The following is a 22074-nucleotide window of genomic DNA, read 5'->3' as shown; positions in this document are numbered from 1 at the left end:
CAGGGTGTAGGGAGGAAAAGTCTTCTGAGAGTGACAGATGGCAGAGTGGAGGGTAAATGGTTAGAAGGCCCTATGCTGCTGCCTCTTACCCAGTCTGACATAGAGCACATACTGCATCGAGTCCCGGGGCTCTGTGTACAGGATGCTGCCACGCATGCTGAGCCAGATGATTGCCACCTCTGCGATCATGCAGCTGAGCAGGATGCCCAGGTAGCCTCTGCCATGGTCCACCAGGTTAAGGGAACAGGTCTCGTTGGGATTGTACGCCAGCCCGAAGAGCACCACGGAAAGGATCACAAACCTGCCATGCACAAGCCAACTATTTACCAGTGGCAACACCAAGCAAAGCAGCCCAGCATCTGGTAATATTCCCTCAGCTAGAGTCTCCTCACAGCCAGGTTTTTTATCCTTAGGACTAAAAGAAGGAACCCTAGATGGCCTGTACATTTCCTGCTAGTTCTCCCACTCACCTATAGATCATCTCTATATTAATTTGGTCCTGAATTCTCTTTCCCAGCTGCTGGGAGACATGCTGCCCAGATCTCACCTTGGTATCCTGCATCTATTTGGCAGTTCTGAGATATCCCCTGGGACACACCAGAGGCACCACACTCAAATCTCTGTCTTGTGGGCCCCCCTAAAGAAGCACAACCCCAAATTTCAATAGACGACTCAGGATAAAGGGTGGGGATGTATCTGGAGTTACAGGCACCAGGCTTCTAACAGAGGCTTCCCCTGTGAAAGTGGGACAAGGGCTTTGAATAGCACTGATCCAAGGAAAGGGGAAAGCAAGAGGGACCAGAAGTTCAGAACAATTTGGTACCAGTCATAAGTGTCCAATACAATCTTCCTGCGCTATACAGGGGAACTGAAGAGAACTCCAGCCACTGGAGATGGGAGTAGCAAAAGGAAGTCATGAGTTGCTGCAGAGCAGCCTTCTCCTGAGCATCTGTGCTCTTCACTTACCAGGTGGTGTGAAGGAGGAAGAGGAAGATGGCTGGCAAAACGAGGTCATCGCTGCCCACAGACCAGCGACGGCGGAACACCACAATCCCTGGCATGGCTAGCGGGTCTGAGGAGGCTCAGCAGGCACGATGCTCATCTCCTGAAACAGGAAAGCAGGAATGAAGGATGCAGGTCCCCTCCAGTTCCTCAGTGCACCCCTCCATCTGCCACACACCAAGGAGAGGGTCCTGTCTGAGAGTCCTTTCCATCCCACTCCCATGACAGCATCATATTTCCTCCAGCCATCACCAGCAGACGAAGAGGGGTAGGCATACCAAACTCAAGGTGGGGAGGCGGGGAGAGAGAAAGGCAGTCAAAGATCGTGGGAAGCATTAGCTTAAACAGGTGTGTAGCTCATGCTGAATGTAATTAACCCTCACTCGAACACGATGAGTTGGAATCCTGTTACAGAGCTCTGTGTTTGTAAGTGATCCCTGCTGGGCACCTACGACAGGTTGTGCCAGCCTAAACTCTGTACAGCTCGCTATTACCGTGTTCTCCCACACATCTGCCACCAGGTGCTTCTCTCAAAAGCTTCCTCACAATACCTTCCTCTCAGCTGGCCAGGTGCTCCAAAGCATCCATTAACACTTGGCCCTCACACACCACCTGGAGAGCTGTACATTTCCTTCCCATCTCTTGGGGGTGTGCACCCTACAGCCTCCATGGTGTGCCAGAGCTAAGGAAGCAGCGTCCAAGGAGATCTCAATCTTAACTGCAGACTGTTTAGAAGCCCCGTTTGCTCTGCCCTCACTTTGCCTCCTGTATGCATTAAATCATTGGAGACCTAAGGGACAATTGCTTCTCTCCCTTTCTCTCTCTTTTATTTATTAGTTTTTCAACCTGATAATCCTTAATTAGCACTGGCAACAGCAGTCAGGGGTTATACAAAGCTCCCCTGCATATGCAGCTCTGCACCTCAATCCTGCCCTGCAACAATTGCCCCGCTATTCTAGTCCAAGGTTACCCCTTACACAGCTCTGCCAAAGACCCTCAATCCTGCTCTGCAGCACCCCCTGCTATTTCAGTCTGAAGATGCACCTCAATAGCGACCTGCAACACCAGTTGTAAGACCTCTGCTTGGCTTTGTTAATGTATTTCTATCCGGACCTGCAGCATCTCAGGCTATTCCACTTCTGGCTTCCACCAGCAACCCACTGTGCTCTGCCAGTGTACATCCATGGTGATGTTACAGAATCCTTGGCAATTCCAGTCTTGCCTTCACCCTCAGCTTTGTCAAAGCACTTCAAGGCTGACCTGCAGCTTCCTATGCTATTACAGAGTCTGCCCATGCACCTCAACCTTAATCTGCAGTACCGCCTGCTATTCTAATCCTACTCCTTCACACCCAGACACTGGAGACAGTGCACCTCAATCCCAAATTACAGCAAATGTGCGAGTCCAGTGCTGTCTCTGAGAAGTACTGCCAAGCAGGATAACCCAGTCAAGCGTCCCAGAGGCAAAAATAAAAACATCTAATTTCTATTACTTGTGATATAATCAGGATTTGCATCAGGATTTCAGAGGGCACAAACTACTACACTAATCTGCCAGGTCCCATTCCTAACTCAAAACTGATCGTAACTCTTTCACATTAAATCTCAAAATCCAGTTCAAATACTCTGGATAAAATGACTTGATGAGTTATCACATTTAAATTAACTAGAATCTTCAAACCACAAAAACATTTGCAGCTTATGACAGGCCCCACGAACTGCCCTAGCAGCACCACACAGCTATATTATTAGAACGCCTGATGTTACAGCAGGTCACATGATCTGGCATCTTGTACCTGTCAATTATGTTTCTGCTCTCTAATCTGCACACAAGAACTGCAGCTCATCCCAGAACTGGGCAGCATTTCTTGTCCCATGTCCACTGCCAATTGCTGTCACCCTGGTCCAGTTGGATTTGCTCTCCTACACATGCTGTCACGCAGCAGAAGTGACTACACACACACCTCTAACACTTTTCAGGAAATGCCACAATTAACATGCTGACACACTTCCAGCCTGTTACTCACTTCAGTAAAGGCAACACTGTATTCCATGCTCAGCAGAACAAAAAACAACATGAAAAAACTACACACCATTTGGATTCACACTCCCCTAGCACACACTTGTTAGCGCACTTCGTACATTTCAAACTGCTCACTCCACTGGCCATATGGCAATACTTTCTAGCCTGATCATGAATAACCCCACCATCTACCACTGGTACATGGTGGTACTTTCCAGCTTTACCATGAATACTGCTACCCTAAATCAGTGCACACAGAGATACTTTTTACCTTGCTCTTACACACTGTTGCTCCTTGCCCATGAACACAGTGGTACCTCCCAGCCTTTCCCTCCCTGTAACTGCTCTTTATCCATGCAGACAATCCCAGCATTCCCTGGTTTACTAGTGTACCCCATCAATGTATATTCCACCATTTTTCTGCACCTAGCCGTACATGCAGTTGTACTTTGCAGACTTTCCTGCCTACTACCAGTTTAAGCAGTGATATCTTACAGAAAAAAATGAGCCCTAGGGTAGATTCCTGATGAAAAGCAACAGGTAGGCTTGGAATGGGGTATCCAACCTTTCATTATTGAACATGATAAATACTGTGGGACTGATGCTGCTAGTCCTCTCTTTTACGAAGACCCTACACATAACATGGAAACCAGAGGTAGACAGAGTGCAATTAATTTCTAATGATTGTCTGTGTGAAATCTAAACCAGGAAGCCAGGGGTCCTACCCCTTGTGTTACAAACAGCAAAAGAGAGAGTGAGAGAAGGCCTGTTACTATCATACCTGACTTACAGCAAGATAGAAATAGTGCTCTCAGGGGGAGGAGTCCTGGAATCTGGAACCCTGGGATGCAGCCAAAGAGTTATATTTGAGGAGGCCTGAAGACATGAACCTAGCAGGGGACTGGGGAAGGAGGAGAAGAGTCGGAGGACTGATTGCAAAAGAGCCTTGGAACCTTAAAACAGTGGGTTAGAGACTGCTCCGAGTGCAAGGAGCCCCAGACTTTGCTCCCCAGGTTACAGCACGCAAAAGCACTTACGATACAAGGAAGCCCAGCAGCCTAAAACCAGGGTCAGAGATTGAGAGAGCACTGAGTGTGAGAAGCCCTGGGACCCTTAGCCCCGCCTAGGGGGAAAGCACATGCATGCACAAGTGCTCAGTGCGAGGAGCCCCAGGACCCTGACCCTTCAGGCCAGAGTTAGATCTATGGGAATCGGAAACGCTTACATGGCAAGTGGTCCAGCAGAAGCACATTCTTCTCTCCCGAGGGGGTGTTTCAGGGAAAGTTCACGTCCACGGAGACAGACATCACGAGTGAAGGAGGAAACCACGAACTCTTCATGCAGCCATTGAAAATCCCAGTCAGAAGAGGAAAGGACAGCTTGATGACTGTCTGCCAAGGAAGCCAGGCATCATCTTCAGAGCACTTCCCTCCCTCCAAGACGGAAACCTCATTTATTCAACTGGGGCTGCTTGGAGCGAATGAGCCGGGGTCGTGACTTCCCCCCCTTCGCACACACCCCTCCACACACTCTAGAAGGAAGTGACATCATCCCTGTTCTGAGGAGATTGTGTGTGAATTGTGGGAAGAAGGATTGAAAGCGAGAGCATGAGATGCTGTCAGAGTCATGGGGAGAGAAACACACAGAGAGATGGAGAGAGGAGGGAGCTCTCAGCCAGCAAGTGCAGCAGCACGGAAACCGCCTCCCCTCTGCCACAGGGAAACAGAAAAGATTCAGCTTGCTGCAGAGATCCTTTGGGAATGACCTGGAGCTTGGCTGCCTGCAGGAACCCCCCTTCCCCTGCAGTGGATGGCATCAGAGTCGGTGCTGCTGGAGGAAAGCTCAGAAAGGCTGTGGGACACTACTCTATCCCCTGGCATTCGCTGAATGCAGAGGGGAGGCGGGGACAGGACATGAAAGGGGCAGCCAGGAGGGGCCACCCTCCTGGTCAGAGAAAGGAGGGACTGTTCAAAAGGAACAGCCTCTCCCAGGCCTTGTTAGCCCTTAATTCCCTGTGACATGCTCTCTAGGGTATGGCAGGACATGGGGGAGGGGTAGAGAAAGCTGTTGGGTGAAGGCTTAGAGAAAAGAGCAAGAGAGAGAGACATGCTACAGCGAGACAAGATTCCAGCTAAACCTAGATTTAGTTTAATCCAACATCCTCATGTGTCTGACATTAACCACAGAAGAAGGTATACAAGTAAATACATGAGCTGAACACAGCTGCAATCTAAGGAAATAGGTTCACACATATCCCATTAGACATTAGACACCACCTGCATCCACACAGCCCCTGACAAACCAACCCAAGAGATCACCCACTCCCCACTAGCCAAATCCACAGAGGAATGAGCTGTCACGCTCACACCCTCACATGCAGACACCCAAGGCACAACACCTATACCCACACAGTCTCTGACACAGCAGCCTATAGTAATCCCCCATCTGAAACTCCCCCCCGCCCCCCACCACCAATCCACACAGGCAATGGGCTTACTCTCACGTATACCACCTGTATAATCCTGAAACTGCCGACCTGCTATCAGCTCTCCACTCAACCCCATGTCACAGAATCATAGAATATCAGGGTTGGAAGGAACCTCAGGAGGTCATCTAGTCCAACCCCCTGCTCAAAGCAGGACCAATCCCCAACTAATCTGCCCTCTCCTGGGAAACAGAAGCAGGAAGCCCTCAAGTGACCAAACTCTGGTTTCCCTGTGGCACCAACAGTTTCTTAAGGCTCAAACAGGCGTGCTGGAAAGAGAGAGTCTTGCTAGGGAACGTCCGTAGAGAGGCCCTGAGATTTAGTGAATCTGCAGTCCCGAGGCATTCGCCATCTCCATCCGTGCATGAGATAGCAGGCTGAGTGTGGCATAACACAGGCACTGAAAACCATCCCTTACCAACCTCATCCATGTGACACACTTGTAACCCCACCCCCACCCCCGCCGTCAACCCATCTCCCCAACCCCAGCTCCAGGAGGGGCTCGCAGCGTTTAACGGAAAACCCAAAAGAGAGAAAACAATTGCGTTCTGAAATCCTCAGCTAGGCCTTCATTCCTCTGCCTGTGACTACAGAAACTCCTTTCCTTGTGATCCTGGCTCCAGAGACTCTGGCATGTGTAAAATGCTGCTGCCATCTTCTCTCACACACTCACAGATGAATGAGCACATTCACCCCAAAATACTCCATCATCTCCCCACTCATTTCAAGGTTAGGTTCAAAACTGTCCTCAGTGTTCTTAAAACCATCCCAGGACATGCTTTAGGTGACTTCAAAACCTTCTCTCTGCCTCCACTTTTCATCTAGCCTTGACCTCTTCTCTATCCTGCCATGCAGTCTGACCACTGTAGCTGTAAGAACCTTCTCTGTGGCATCTTATATCTCTTCGCCTCTCAGATGGAATCCTATTGTCCCTTGCCTGTACACTTTTATTTCTCTCCCCTTTTGAAATTATTTAACTCTGTTAAATCGGTTAAGGTTGTTTGTGTATTTTATACAGATGCCACAAAAGTTGTATTGTACTGAAGAAAATAATTAAAAGTGTACCAGCAGTTGAAAGCAGCCAAACAAGTCTATCTCTGGTGCCCAAAAGCCAATGAGGGGTTCCACCACTCTCGCTATACCCTGAGCGTTCACAGGATTAAAGCCCACTACCACACATCCCAACAAGCCACATCACCACTGGACAGGTTTCCAGCTCCACCAGAGTGTTCTCCTGGGACTTGCACTCCCCCGACCATGCAAGTGTGCCAGATATGGTACATGCCCCGTAACTCACGGGCTGTGTGACCACAAATGCCGCACACAGAGCCCCTCCCTGTTCCTGCGAATACACCAGACTACACGCACGTACTTGTACTGGACTCCAGCGGAAATCGGCAATTAGAACTTGTACAAAACATGATCAGTCTTCAATCGGTTATTTTTAAAGCCCCTAAATGGAGCTCTTTCTGCTTCAGAGTCTGGATCCTCACAATCTGGGAACTGTTCTTCCACTGGGGGGGATGTGATTTCATCTTTAGGAAATGTCTTAAGGTTGGTGGGGAGGTGCTTTCTTGCCTATGGCTGCACACTTACAAAGAAACATCTCTTCCTGCTGAATCTCGTGTGAGGTTCACAGTGGGCACTCTGAAGGCATGCTAGTGTCCATTGAACAGAACGGCTGCATTCCCAGATCACTCCCCTGCACAATTTGCCCATGACAAATGTAAGCATTAGTAGTACCTCCAAGCAGCATTGGTAAAACAGCAAGGGATGAACCCCAGAATAATGAGAAAGTAAATTCCCCTTTCATCCCAGAAGTAGAATGTGTCTCCAAGACAGGGCTGGGTCCCAACCTGGAAGCAGCATGGGAGAGAAGCTAAAGGCTGAATAAACAGGGAGACTGAATTTCCTTGATACTCTAGGAGGGCAGGGCTGTGTTTTACTGGTAGAAGACTATATATCTCTTGATGGAAGCCCACAGCAACCGCCGGAAGAACCTCTCTGCTTCCCATAAGAGGAGCTGGTGTGCGTGTTGGTGGAGCGTTTGGAGAATGAGCCCGTTACTGATGTAAACAGTTATTAGGAATAAAAAAAAATCCACCTCATTTTATTTAGATCTAAAGCTCCCAAAGACATGGGTTCCTGAATATGGGGTAGGGAGTAATGGGTAAATTGATGGGGACTTTAATATTGGAATTTATCACAAGTTCCAACTTCACACCTGATTTTAAAGGTTCTCCCTTATACTTCTCCAGTTCCTTTATGCTGGGAGACACGAGAGGGAAAATGAAATGAAGCAAACAGAAGAGAGACAAGACTAAGGGTGTGTCTACACTACAGCTGCTACAGCAGCACAGCTATGGCACTGCAGCTGTGCTGCTGTCGCGTAGTAGTGCAGACACTTCCTACACCAATGGAAAGGGTTTTTCTGTTGATGTAGGTAATCGTAGAATCATAGAATATCAGCGTTGGAAGGGACCTCAGGAGGTCATCTAGTCCAACCCCCTGCTCAAAGCACCTCAGCCAGGGCTTTGTCGGGGATGATTTAGTTGGTGTTGGTCCTGCTTTGAGCAGGGGATTGGACTAGATGACCTCCTGAGGTAATCCTCTCCAAGAGGCAGTAGCTAGGTGGACTGAAGAATTCTTCTGTTGACCTTGCTGCATCTACACCAGAGGTTAGGTCAACCTAACTATACTCCTCAGGGCATGACATTTTTCACAGCCCTGAGCGATGGAGCTAGGTCAATCTAAGTTCTGGTTGTAGACCAGGCCTCTGTTCCCCAGTTGAGAAGGGAAAGGCTCAAGAAGCCTCTTTAGGTCAAGACTCCTAGGGTTGGCGGATTTCAGACGTATGTGGCCCAAGACAAAGCCATTACACCACAACCCAACCTAGTTTATTAATAACACTATAATAATGTGCTTATGTCTAGTGCAGCATCACTAACTAATGACACAGATACCCAAAGTAAATTCTGGAAATCAAATTGACCTGCAAGCCCCAAGGAACAAGCATTTATCTCCAGATCAAATACTGCTTAACTTATGAGATCTGGCAAGATCTCACTCCTGGAAGTGGAATGACGTAGGCCACAAAAACAAAAGATATGGTTAGGAGCTAGAAAAGACCAACTAGCTGGCCCAACGTATTGCCCCATCTCCAGTTTATCTTATTCCTGCCTTCTGCTTTCTCACAAAGTCCTTTTCCCAGGCCTCATTGTGCTGCAGACACAAATCAAGGTGTCTTCTGGGCACTGCCATTGTCCACACTTAAATCATCCCCTTGGTCCCTTAGTGCAAAGTAGCTCTCCCAAGTTCCCTATTTCCTCAAGTCGAGGTAATGTTTTCTACATAGCTGAATGCTCCAGCAGCTTTACTGACTTTATTGACCCCTTTTGGAATTTCAAAAGTCTCCATCAGTCTCCCCTAGAAGGCCCCCTTTCCCTCATGAGAATAAACTAGGGCAGCCAATTAATCGCAGTTAACTTGCGCAATTAACTCAAAAAATTAATCGTGATTAATTGCACTGTTAAACAATAGGATACCAATTGAAATTTATTAAATATTTTGGGATGTTTTTCTACATTTTCAAATATCTAGATTTCAGTTACAACACAGAATACAAAGTGTATAGTGCTCACTTTATATTATTTTTATTACAAATATTTGCACTGTAAAAATGATAAACAAAAGAAATTGTATTTTTCAATTCACTTCATACAAGTACTGTCCTGCAATCTCTTTATCATGAAAGTGCAACTTACAAATGTAGATTTTTTTTGTTACATAGCTGCACTCAAAAACAAAACAATGTAAAACTTTAGAGTCTACAAGTCCACTCAGTCCTACTTCTTGTTCAGCCAATCGCTAAGACAAACAAGTTTGTTTACATTTACAGGAGGTAATGCTGCCCGTTTCTTATTTACAATGTCAACTGAAAGTGAGAACAGGCGTTCACATGACACTGTTGTAGACTATGTTACAACTTATGGTGGTTTTGGTCCAGGGATCGGAGGGAGTTCTAAATGGAGACAATCAATTTCCTAGCTAACTACACTTTTGCTAATTGCAATATTGCTCTTCCCTCCCAGACCTTTACAATCAGCAGTGATGGAGGATCAACCAAATTAAAGAGAAGTTGGAATGATTTCTCTGTCTCTGAAGGCACCCTCTCTCTGGATACTGCCAAACTATCCCTGAGCAACAGGATTTGTCCCCAGGACTCCTATCCTTAGCAGAATGCACCACATGACTCCATGCAAGAGAACATTTTTTCAGTTGTGGCTATGAGAAAGCATTTTTGTCTAAATGGGAAAACAAATGAGTTGATTTCTCAGTCCCATACTCTCCCTTCTATGAGTCGACACACCTAGTGCAAGGATTTATCAAAGAACCAGGAGGACATTTTTCAAGGAAGGGGGGCACACACACAACATATTAAAATATTGGCAGCACATCACTGGCAGTTTGTGACAAACTAGTCAGAATATGCCTGCTAGTGATCACCAGGAGTGAAGAAACTAATCAGGTTTCTAAGTCCTAGACTGGCTTCCCAGGTCCAGGAAAGAGGAAATTTTGTGAAATATGGAAACTGCTGGCAGTGGCCCAGTCCTGCTTCCACTTAAATATTGGGACTTTTGCCTTTAATTTGAACGGATCGGATTGATCTCAGAGTTTCATATTTACTAGAATAACTGAACACAAAACATCTCCATGTATTACTCACCAAGGAATGACTTTGACAAACCCAACAAATGCTGCTGCCTTGGATATGGTTAAGACTAACCATTGCATTTGGAAGATGATCAAAGTCTAGTGACACTAATTTGGTTAAAAACAACACACAGGTGTTGTGTCAATGCCAATACGTCTGCAACCACCCACATTTGGTGCTTACAAGACCAGAATCTGAGCAGATTATTCCAAGCTTGAGCTAAAAGACCATCCTAGTAATTGCAGAAATCTGTGTTTAAAATGACAGACATTACAGGAAGAAAAGGAGTACTTGTGGCACCTTAGAGACTAACAAATTTATTTGAGCATAAGCTTTCGTGAGCTACAGCTCACTTCATCGGATGCATCCAATGAAGTGAGCTGTAGCTCACGAAATCTTATGCTCAAATAAATTTGTTAGTCTCTAAGGTGCCACAAGTACTCCTTTTCTTTTTGAGAATACAGACTAACACGGCTGCTACTCTGAAACCAGACATTACAGGGTTTCGCTCCGGCCATGTCTACACGACCACTTATGCTGACAAAATTTATGTCACTCGGGGGTGTGAAAAAAACACACCCCAGAGCGACATAATTTTTTCTGGCATAAGCGCTCGTGTGCACAGAGCGATCTTGGTGGAAGACCTTCTCCCACCGACATAGCTACCGCAAACCATTTAGGCGGTTTTATTATATTGACGGGAGAACTCTCTCCCATCGGCATAGAGCAGCTACACGAGTAATCTTGCAGCAGTGCCGCTGAAAGTTCGGTAATGTAGACATGGCCTAAAACTTCTCCACAGAGCTCTACAACCTGCCATGAGCCAACAGGCAGCTTTTAGGGATAGTAGCGCCTGATGGTTCCATCACTGCGAGTAGGATAGGGAGAGAGTGTTGAGAGAAGAAATAAGATTGAGGGTGTGACACTTGTAAGAGTTTGCAGATGCAGCATGGACCAGATTTTCAGATATACCGACCGCACACAAACCCAAATGAAGTTAATGGGAGCTACAAGTGTTCACTACGTCCGAAAATCAGCCCGTGTGTGTATGCGACAAAGGCATCAGCCCAAAGGTTGTTAATTTTATCATGACACATGCACTGGAGATGGTAGTTTGTGGTTTTGTTGTAATATCCACTGAATGCATCTGATGAAGTGAGCTGTAGCTCACGAAAGCTTATGCTCAAATAAATTTGTGAGTCTCTAAGGTGCCACAAGTACTCCTTTTCTTTTTGCGAATACAGACTAACACAGCTGCTACTCTGAAACCTATCCTAAGAGTGTATTCAAAATATACTAATTTGTGCTTGTAAACTATACAACTCTCAACTTGTCTACAGTAAGAAAAACAAAGGGCTTGGTGATGTCTGCCAGGGCTGGCTACACTAGGAAATGATACTTATGAAAGAGAATATTTGAGTGCCAATTAGACTGCCTTATTTACTTTAAACAGGCTATTTTCTTACTACAATACTGGCAAATCTGAAAGTCATCAGATCAATCATCTCTTAGAAAAACAAAACAAAAGAAGAGCACACTTTAAGGCAAAAAATTAAATATCAGAACACATAATTGGTATACCCCAGCTATGACTAATTCTCCCTCTAGAGAAGGCTTTGCCACCAGTAGGTATGGAACCATGCTACTATAGCCATGCTCAAAAACAGTTTTCAAAAACAGAGCATGACAACTTGTTCTCCACATAGTTGTGGCCTTGTTTCCCTGCTTAAATAACCATGCCAGTGGGATTTCCATCCTGTGCGTCATCATGGAATCATAGAAATGTAGGGCTAGAAGGGACCTCAGGAAGTCATCAAGTGCAGCCTCCTTTGCTGAGGCAGATCAAGTAAACATAGATCACCTGACAGGTGTCACCAGGGGTCCCAGAGAGGAGGGTCCATAGGTGTGCAGACCCCTCTTATAGTAGGGATGCAGGAAAAGCAAGTGAGGAAACAGTAGACCAGTGCCAAGCTCAGAAGAGCTCCTCCCTCACCAAACTCCCAACACTGAGGTTGCTGGTCAGCTATGGAAAGTGCCATTCAACAGCACAGAGAGGGAGCCCCAGACTCAGCCAGCAACGAGAACAGCTTCCCTCCTTACAGCTGCATGCCAAAAAAGGAGGAACTGCTGGTTCCCCCCACGTGCTTGGCCAAGTGTTGGAGAAAGAGAAAGCATCTCTGGGTTGAGAAGTGGCTGGTGGTTGTGTTTGTAAAGATAGTGTTGTGAGAGAGAAAGCCCTCCACAACATCACCACTGAGAGAGGGGATCTGAGGTAGGATGACTCAGAGGGGACATGTGGGAAGACAGAGAGAATCCTGGGAGGACAGCAAAGTGTCAATTGGCTGTCACAGAACAGTCCTTCTCACTCCACCAGTTTCTTATGTAACTCTTAACCCAGTAGCCTCAGCCTTGCCTCTCCCAAAAAAGCCCCCCCACCCTGCAGCACCAGTACCTCCACTTTTTTGATCCACAACCCACAAAATGGTTGAAAACTCATCCTGTGAGCTAAATCCTTTGCACTCCCAATGGACTGTGGGATAGGATGTGTCACTAGAAGATTTTTCAGTCATTCGGTTGGTCACAGGCCAAAAACATTGAGAACTTCTACCGGCTAATCCCTTACGTAGTCTCTGACGCTGGTAAACCAAGTGCTGGCTCTGGCCAAGGCCGTAGGCATGAGTGAAGAACCGACAAAGTCATACCTGGAAACCAAACCAGCTCACCTATATGTTAGTTTTGCTTAAAATAGGTATTAGTCTCAGAAGAATGTTTCTAGACTCTATGAAATGCCTGTAAATTGCTGCATGCATTAATCTCACTTTTAATGTCTCTATTCCATGCTATAAAGAAATATGTAAGTTTTGCTTAATAAGTTTGAAAAGGTTTGCACTGAACTTGTGAACCCAGGCATGGGAATCATTCTCCCCTCCCCCATCCATTACGAATACCTTTCAAGATTCAATAGGCCATTAAGGAACATCATGATACAAAGGATTGGTGAATGGCCCTATTACGCTTTGGAAATCCTATGTGCAAGGAAGCTGGTCTCATGGACTGGAAGACTAAATGTAAAAGATAAAACAGAGTTACAAGACAATTTTGCACCTCCTTGCTGTTTGAACTCTCACAGGATCAGAGACTCTAAAGTAAGGCAAAGATCTGTAAGGGTTACCCCTGAGTCTACCATGAAAACATTTTGAACTGATAGATTACTGCATCGTTGTCATCTTTAGGAACCATATACGATAACTAATGTGCATATGCCTGCTTGCTTTAACCTGTAAATAACTCTAATTTCTTTTTCCTAGATAGTAAACCTTTAGTTAGATTATTACAGGATTAGTTAGAGTGGTTGTCTTTGGTGTGAGATCTAAAGTACAGATTGATCTGGGGTAAGTGACAGGTCTCTCGGGACTGGGAGCAACCTGAATATTTTGTGATTTTTGGTGTACGTGACCATTTATCACTAAGTCCAGCTTGCTTGGGTGGCAAGATAGACTGGAGAGCCTAAGGGAGAGTCTGTGACTCCAAGGTTGTAGTGTTACAGTGATCTGGGAGTTCACATTTGTTACTGGGTTGGAGAAATCTAATTACAGAACACACCACCCATTTGGGGTGTCTGCCCTGAGATTGGCACTAACGGTCGTGAACCGTTCCAGACAGCGTGACATAGTCTATAGCAGAGTGGTCCTCAAACTTTTGTTGTGACCCCCAGCCTTACCCTGTCCATGCCCTGCCAGAGCCAGGGCCAGGAGCAGGGACGCGGCTCAGGAAGGGAGGGGGAAGACGCAGACAGGGGTAAGGGGCCGAGGCTGGGGGTGGGGCTGGAGCTGGGCACGGGGCCAAGGCCAGGATAGAAGCAGAGCTGCAGCTGGGCTCTGGTGGGGGTCAGCAGCCAGGCCCCCAGCTGGGTGCGGCTCCACTCCTGGCCCCACTCCAGCATTACCCTTCGCCGGGAACAGAGCCGCCGTCGGGCTGTGGTGGGGGCCAGCAGCTAGGCCTCTGGCCAAGTGTAGAGCCGCACTGAGGCTGGGAACGGGTACAGGTGCAGAGCTGGGACCGGGGCTGGAGCAGAGCTGGAGGCAGGGTGTGGCTCCCTCCCTCCCTTCCTTGGCTGTTGGCCCAGGCCCACAATACCCCCCAGAACATTCCTCCACGCCCCCCCTAGGGACACACACCCCACAGTTTGGGGACCATAATGTGATTTTTTTGTATCAAAGACAGATTCAAACTCTATTGCAACCCTTTTAGGCTGTAACTATGTTGGAAAGTGGCTTCAGATACTCTTATAACACTTATGGTGGATATGCTTTTATGCTCATTTACTTCAGCTGAGCACTGGGCTCAGAGGTTCAAAGATTTCCCCATAATCCTATTTCTGATCAGTATATGTTGGCCTAATAGTTCCATTTATAATTTAATGCCTGGGCCTTACATTGGTTCATTGGTCTCAAAGTTATTTTACATTTGCACCGAATGGGTCATCTGCTGATCTCTCAAACCAGCTGAATCTTATGGAGACTGGTTGCTTTGTTTCACATTCTCTGCTTTGGAGAGGAGGAACATGCATCTTAGACTCCTAGAAATTAGACACAGAAAAGACCTATTAAGGTCATCTAGTTTCTAGTCCATATACCCCAGAACCAATGCAAGACTGTCTCCTATAGTTAGGCTTGGAAGGATTTCATTTTTACTGGTAAATGTCAGTAAACACACATTTCACTGTACACACACAAACCAAAATTATTTGCATCTATAATAATCAAAATCTACAGATAGGCAATGTATGAAAAATGCTGTATGAGAACTTAGAGTTTGATTTAAGGATATTTACTTTGTATATTTGACATGTGATGTTAACAATCTGTGTTTTAATGATTATAAAGCTTTAACTTTTTGAATCTCAACATCTACTGTCTTTAAATAATTATTGTCTGACATTCCCCCATAATATCCCCCCAACTGTGAACATTTAGATTGATTAAAAAATAAAAATGATTAAAACCCATAATTTTGTACAACTGTGAAAATTTAAGTTGATAAATAAAAAATGCTTAAAATAAACATCAATATTATCTGTCAAAATTATAAAAAAAAATACACATCTAATTCTGACAAACCTACCTGTTCTATTTATTACTTCCTGAAAGCACCTAGATTACCTGGGATCTGAGTTTGGGATCTCTCTTTCTACGTTTGTTTTAAATGACAAACAATCAAGCTTGAACTACTTCCTTGGGATGCTCTTCCAGTCCACTCTCATCATTAAGAAATGTTTCCTAACACTCAATATAAATTGTCCTTTGCTCAATTTTAGCCCATTATTTTCCCACGGACAACCCTAAACACTTCCTCTCCCTCCTAATTTTTATGTAAGATACTTGAAGACAGTTACATACCCTTCCCTCACCACTGTCTTTTAGTCAAGCTAATACATACTTAGCTTTTAAAACCTTTCCTCATAAATCAATCCCTCCAGCTCCCTTAATCTTTTTCTGTTTGAAAGTGCTCTTGAAATTCTCTCGAATTATCTACTAAGGAGGAACCTAGGACAATTACATATTATTATAGAGACATCCTTCAGGATAGGAATAACTTCCATTGACCCCAGGTGCCATCTTATTATTATCAGTCTCTGAAAGAGGGGCTACCAGCTGGCTTCTCTGTGGCATAATTCCTCTGCAAAATCCCAGTGTTTTTTGCTGCCATACTGCATTGCAAACACATATCTACATTAGCGGTTCACTGTCACCCCTAAGTCTCCCTCCACATTCCTGCTCTCCAGTTTTCTCCCCTGCACTAGATTATTCTTAGAAGTATTAGCCTGCATTTTTCTAGATGGAATCTCATTTTATTTCCTGCCCATATTTCTGGACTTTTTAGATGCCTCTTTATTATTTCTGTGCCCCCCCTGCTGTTTGCAATGCATTCCAATTTAGGACCATACATAGATTTCATTTATTCTTGTCTTCTTCATCATTAATAAAATGTAATACAGCATCAATATTTACAGCACTCCCCCCCTTTGAAGCTTCTCCCTAACTCTATATATTGCATCATTTCCCACCTGGATACAACTTTCCAGCTACTTTTCACTCCATGTAACTGGTCCCTTATCTAAACTAGCTGGAATTCAATTTTCCAGTAAGATTCTGTGAGACACCACACCGAATGATCTTCTTAAATCCAGAGGAACACTGCTTTTCAAGATAGGGCTTCTTTCAGCTCAGGACTAATCTAGGCCACATAACATCACAAGGTGTACAGTTTCACTTTTAACATTTTCCCTACTGAATTAAAGAAGCAGTGATCAAATGCCAAAGTAACAAGAGCTCTGTCTAGTGAAAGACGTGCATGACAATGAATAAGCATGAGTGTTTGCATGTACAGGCTAGGGTGGACGTTTGGACCTGTACCTATGTTTCCATGAAGTGCCATAAGGACAGTATTGGCACAAGAACAATGGATATAAACTGTCCATGAACAAATTCAGGTCAGGAATTGGAGGAAGGTTTCTAACCATCAGAGTGAGGTTCTGGAACAGCCTCCCCATAGTTATGAACAATTTAATTAGTTTTAAGAGAGAGATGGATAAATTTATGAGCAGGACTGCATGACAGGATTGCTTGTGATGGTGGGGCAGGGCTCAGCAGCCTTAGGGGAACCCTTCTAGTTTGAGTCTTATGTTCCTAAAGCGCATGCTTCAGGGTTTCAGCTGGTCACCTGAAGGAGTCAAGAAGGGATTTTCCTCCCAATGTATTCTGGGGTTTGTTTGTTTTTTCGTCTCCTTCCTCAGAAGCATCAGGGATAGACATGGCTGGTGATGGCACACTGGACAGGGTGGGCCAGTGCTCTGAGGTGGCACTGAGTAGTCTCTCTGTCACCAGCTTAGCTAGTTGTTGCTCATATGCTCAGGATCTAACTGCCAACCATATATGGGGGCTGGGAAGGAATTTCCCTTCAGCTCAGATTGGCAGTGTGACCTTGGGGTTTTCTCACCTTCCTCTGCAGCATGAAATGAGGGCCACTTGCTGGGATTATCTGAGTATATAGATCTCACTTAATCAATTCACTAGCATTGCAGGGGCCTTGGTGCACCTCGCTCCCTCCTAGTCTCCACCTGTGGCACATAACAGTTTACTCTTCTGTGGGCTGTAATATTTTGGTCTAATTTTGGTTGTTGGGTTTAATGTGCGAGTGTTGGTTGGTATTGGCGACCTGTGGTACACAGGAGGTCAGACTAGATGATCTGGTGGCCCCTTCTGGCTTTAAACTCTCTGACCCTATCAATTTATGCATGTGCTCTTGTACTTTCCAAGATATGCAAAAATGGATCTGAAAGCACAAGAACTGCCCAATTTTTGCAAAAGGCCTGAAGCACAACACAGTTGCAGCCCCAACCTGAAATTTTTTTTCCTTACTCAATAGTGTTATATTCAGAAGGGGAGATGCCAAAGAAGAAGCTGCTAGTGTCTACTGTAGAAATACACATGTGCAGTGTGTGTATTTTGGACCTGTGCAGTGACCCTTTTCCGCTATCGCTCTGTCCTTTTTATTTGCTGCATTCAACAGGAACCTTTTCTGTTTTAAAGAGGAAGCAGATTCTAGAAGAAAATGAGCACAGAATGCCTCCTATCAGCAAACAGGTTGTTCCCACGCCTGAAAGCTAAAACAGACAGAATTATTTTAGCTTCTCGTTCGACAAACAAATGTTGCTGTCACATGTAAGCCCAAAGGGAACATTTAGGTTCTGATTGTGGCCCCTGGAAAACAGGGTTTTCTAGCTGAAACTTAAGAAGGGGTCTGCAGCAATACCTGTTCCCTATGAATTCTACCTCGGAATCTGGGTGCAGAAAGTCGCTCAAGACACAGCAGGGGACACAGTTAAAGAGTCCCGGAGGGTCAACTCTTCTCATTCCTGTATGAAGAATGCTGTCTTTCCAAAGGAAGATGCCAGCTCCTGACTCCACTCATGGAAAGCTCACTAATTACAGTGAAAATCAGAAGGAAGAAAGAGAGGGAGGGAAGGAGACTCGCTCTCCAGCTCACACAAATGACAGCTTGAGCAAACTTTTCCTGCCTCAGCGGCTGCTGCTATAAATAACACTCTCCAGGGCTCAGCACTGCAGTACGACAACCCAGAATCCCAGTCACCTCACACAGACCCTCTAAAACCTGCACTCCCCTATGCATAGGGCACCTCTCATACACACACCCAAGCACTAAAAATTGCATTCCACTCCACTGTAAACACACATCTCCGCTACACATAGTATACACACATGCATTGCCGAAAAGTGCTGGATGCTCCCTCCCTGCTGGCACTGAGCCCACTGTCTCCACAGCACACCCCACTCCTTGATGGCCAAGGAAACAAAAGACCAAATTGACACCCAAACTACTGCTAATGCTGACAACACAACAGGTGCAGTTCCCCCTTGCTCTGTCAGTCTCCCTTTCCTACCCCACCCCTCAGTGGATTGTGCCTGTGCTACTGAGGCTGATGCTATTCCTGCACACTGCATCTTCACAGAAGCAGTCAAATCCTCCCAGTTGAACTCTGCGCCACAGAGGCCACAGATGAAAAGGAGAAGCACGGGTACCAGCATCACCCTACGCTGATGCTGATGGGGGCGCAGAGACTAAATGCCTCCTTTTCTCCCAGGAGTTCCTATTGGTAGCCCTTCTCTAATGGCAGCAGCTGCAGCAGGGTAAGAGGCTATCATTCTCATCAGTCTCACTCTGCTCCCGGTACGTAGCTGGAGAACCACCTGCTATGGATGGGGGCAACAAAGACAGCACTCTTCTTGCATGTGAGATTTGAAGATGTCTGGGGTAGGGAAGATAAGGCAGGAAACAGATTCTCACCTACTTCAAGCCCAGGATTTCTGTGAACTTCTGTCATATTTAAACTACATCTACAGCCTCTGGCAACCCAGAGCTAAGAACCCTTCTCTTCACAAACAGACCCTCCAATCACTACACTTCTGAATACCCAGCACACACCCCTCCTCCACAACGCCCACACAACTCACACAGTGCATTCTGAACACACACACACACAGCACATCATCTGCATACATATATCTTCTGCACAAACCTATGTAACAGGCCTCTGACCTCTGCCTGGTCCTCTGATTACACAGAAAGTGCTTCTCACCACCTCCAACAACCCCTCTCCCTGATCCCCGAGAGGAGATGATGGCAGACAATGGGAAGCAGTTTCTAGACCATTTCTGATTTAATCAGATAACCCAATTTTAAAAGATCTATTTAAACTCTCTGATCCTCTAATTTTCTAGTTATGAGCCCTGTGATCATCTCTGCTGTGCCTGATGGGATATTCTCCCAAACCTCTTTATCTCTTCTGTCGCAGCCACACCCTCCCCTACCCCCACCCCCACTGCCAATCCCTTTGCTTCCTCAGTAACTTTCCTTTTCCCTGGAGGTCTCTGGAGTCTTTATAATGAACGAGGGTTGGCAACTTTCTGCTCGCACAAAATTGAATACTCTTGCCCTGCCCCCACCCTCCCTTTTTCAGAGGCCCTGACCCCCGCTCACTCCACCCCCTTCCATCACTCGCTCTCCCCACTCTCACTCACTCCCTCATTTCCACCAAGCTGGGGCAGGAGGGGGATCAGGGCTGGGGCAGGGGCTTGAAGGGGGATGAGGGCTCCAGCTGGTGGTGCAGGCTCTGGGGTAGGGCTGGGGATAAGGGGTTTGGTGTGCAGGAGGATGCTCCTGGCTGGGACTGAGGGGTTTGGAGGGCAGGAGAGGGGATCAGGATTGGGCCATGGGGTTGGGGCACATTACTTCTTTTCTTCTGCAACCCTCAGCTGCCATGGAACCTCCCAGGTCTAACATGCCATAATCCTCTAAAAGGAGCATTATATTAAAAGTTATTTTCTGCTGATTTAACTAATCAGGCTCCAGAAGAGAGACTTACACAAAGGGGCCTGTGTGGACCATGGTGGACTCCTTTACACAGTTCCGGGGTGTGTATGTTTCTCAATGAATTGTACAGTCCGGTATATAATCAAAGTATTGATGGAATGTCCCAGCTGATTGCCTTGATGGTTTATTAAGCCAAAACTATTTTCCTCCTTGCTGCCATCTCTCCCCCTCATTTACAGACTTTTCTCCAGCAGCTGCGGACATGAGAAAACAAGGAATCACTGAGCACTCAAGTGTAATGTCAGGATGGCATGTCACTGCAGGAGTGGCATTGCTTCAGCGCAGTGTCAGAAGCCAGTCAGTAAAGAGAGGCAAGAGTGAGGGGATGGGAGGCAGAAGAGAACCTCTTGCATAACTCAAGGAGAGGGAGAGGGGAGCTGTAGCCCCAATTATGGAAATAAGAAAACTTAGCAATACAGCTCTCTAGTTTCAAACAGCTGTGCAGACTTTAACTATGGGAGGGAACAAAGACAGAGAGGATAAAATACTTGCCCAAAATCTTAGTGGGAGAACCGGGATCAGAAAACACAGTCACATTCTGACTTGCAATCCTGAGCTTATTTCCTTAGATTGCACCAATTCTCAATGGTCATTAACATTTCTAGACTGAGAGTACAAATTATAAAGTATCTATGACCAACAACAAGAGACCAACTTCCAGGTGAGGAAAAGCAGATTAAGAATTCCTGGTCCATAAACTAATGGTACATAGGAAACATGGGCTAGCCACACATAGCAGGATTCCACTACGCCCAATGGTACAGGCTGCAATGAGTCTATCGTAGGAAGTCTGAAAAAGCAGCATGAAACCATTCAGAACAAAAATCAGATCCAAGGTTACTAAAACAAAGAAGAGCATGTGAATGAGACAAAACCATTACTCTCAACAAAAGGAGCTGAGCTCACCAAAGAGAAGTGGTGTGCGGGAAATGGGAACTTGGTATCTCCTCCAGCCACAACTCCTGCCTACCAGGCCTTTAGATTGTTTAGTTAGGAACTCCATCCAAAAGGCATGTCTGTTTTGGGCCAGCGCACAGCAAGTGAAGAGGAAGCAAGATCTGCTGCCTTACCCAGGAGCAAATAGAGTGAGACGAAAAGAATTGCCAGACAATAACAGGTCAATGGCACAGCTCATCTGGTATCCTGTTCTAGATGTTTCAGATAAAAGGCATGAAATCTCTAAAATGAACCTAACTGTGCAGTTATCTATGCTTTTCTCACCAAAGGGTGGACTATTGCAATAATACTGAAACAGCACGAGGTTAATGCGCTCTCGGGAACTTTTACTTCACACTAGCTGGATCTACATGGGCTAGTTAGTGCACAACTTGTTGACGTGCTTTCGAAATCACTTCCTGTTTAGTGCACATTGCCAGCCATGTACACAATCTCTTTGGACTTTTTTTGCCTCCATAATATCATGTGACAGCAAGTTCCAATTATACGTTGCTTTTGAAAAAAACTTTATTTTTACCTGGTGCCAATTCACTCTCTTTCTTTCTATTCCTTGGTAGCAAAGAACAATAGTAAACAAGCCCAGAACATAGTGAAGTCTGCTACAGTATTCAGCTTTTTGAGCAAAGTATCTTGTCCAACACTTTGTGAGTCTGAGCTTCCTTAAAGGAGGATAAAACGAGTGCCCACATATTCCTCCCTTTCTCTATTATATCCTTCTCTCAATCACAGTTCGGCTCATAGTGTGCAACGGAAGAGCAGGCATTAGCACGTAGGATCCTGCTTCGCTTGAGAAGATAGTCTTTGTCAACAGTCCAGAAAGATCATCAGAAAGAGAGAGGAAACAAAAATGCTAGCACAATGAAGTTATCAATAATTCATCAACAGTCCACTGATCTCTCCTGGCATCACTGAAACTTGAAAGATGTTCCAGCTGTCAGGC

At 45.8% G+C, this 22074-nt stretch overlaps 1 protein-coding gene across 4 annotated transcripts in view; it reads right to left on the bottom strand.

Annotated features, from left to right (window-relative positions):
- The window catches only part of DAGLA (diacylglycerol lipase alpha), a 101323-nt gene that overhangs the window by 54729 nt on the left and 24520 nt on the right, over nt 1–22074 (bottom strand). Inside the window, exons 2-4 of one of the 4 annotated variants that reach the window (XM_075129270.1) lie at nt 4250–4415; nt 967–1105; nt 90–301 (exon numbers count right to left, since the gene is read on the bottom strand). In XM_075129270.1, the coding sequence (XP_074985371.1) occupies nt 90–301; nt 967–1061 (307 nt within the window). In that variant the 5' untranslated portion in view covers nt 1062–1105; nt 4250–4415. Of the gene's footprint in view, nt 1–89; nt 302–966; nt 1106–4249; nt 5098–22074 lie in introns of those variants that run through there. The other 3 variants (XM_048854181.2, XM_048854182.2, XM_075129271.1) reach the window with 3 other exon arrangements.

This window comes from Caretta caretta, chromosome 6 (assembly GCF_965140235.1).
Source record: "Caretta caretta isolate rCarCar2 chromosome 6, rCarCar1.hap1, whole genome shotgun sequence".
In the NCBI taxonomy this organism is placed as follows: Eukaryota; Metazoa; Chordata; order Testudines; family Cheloniidae; genus Caretta; species Caretta caretta.
This window is presented reverse-complemented; position numbering and strand designations above follow the sequence as displayed.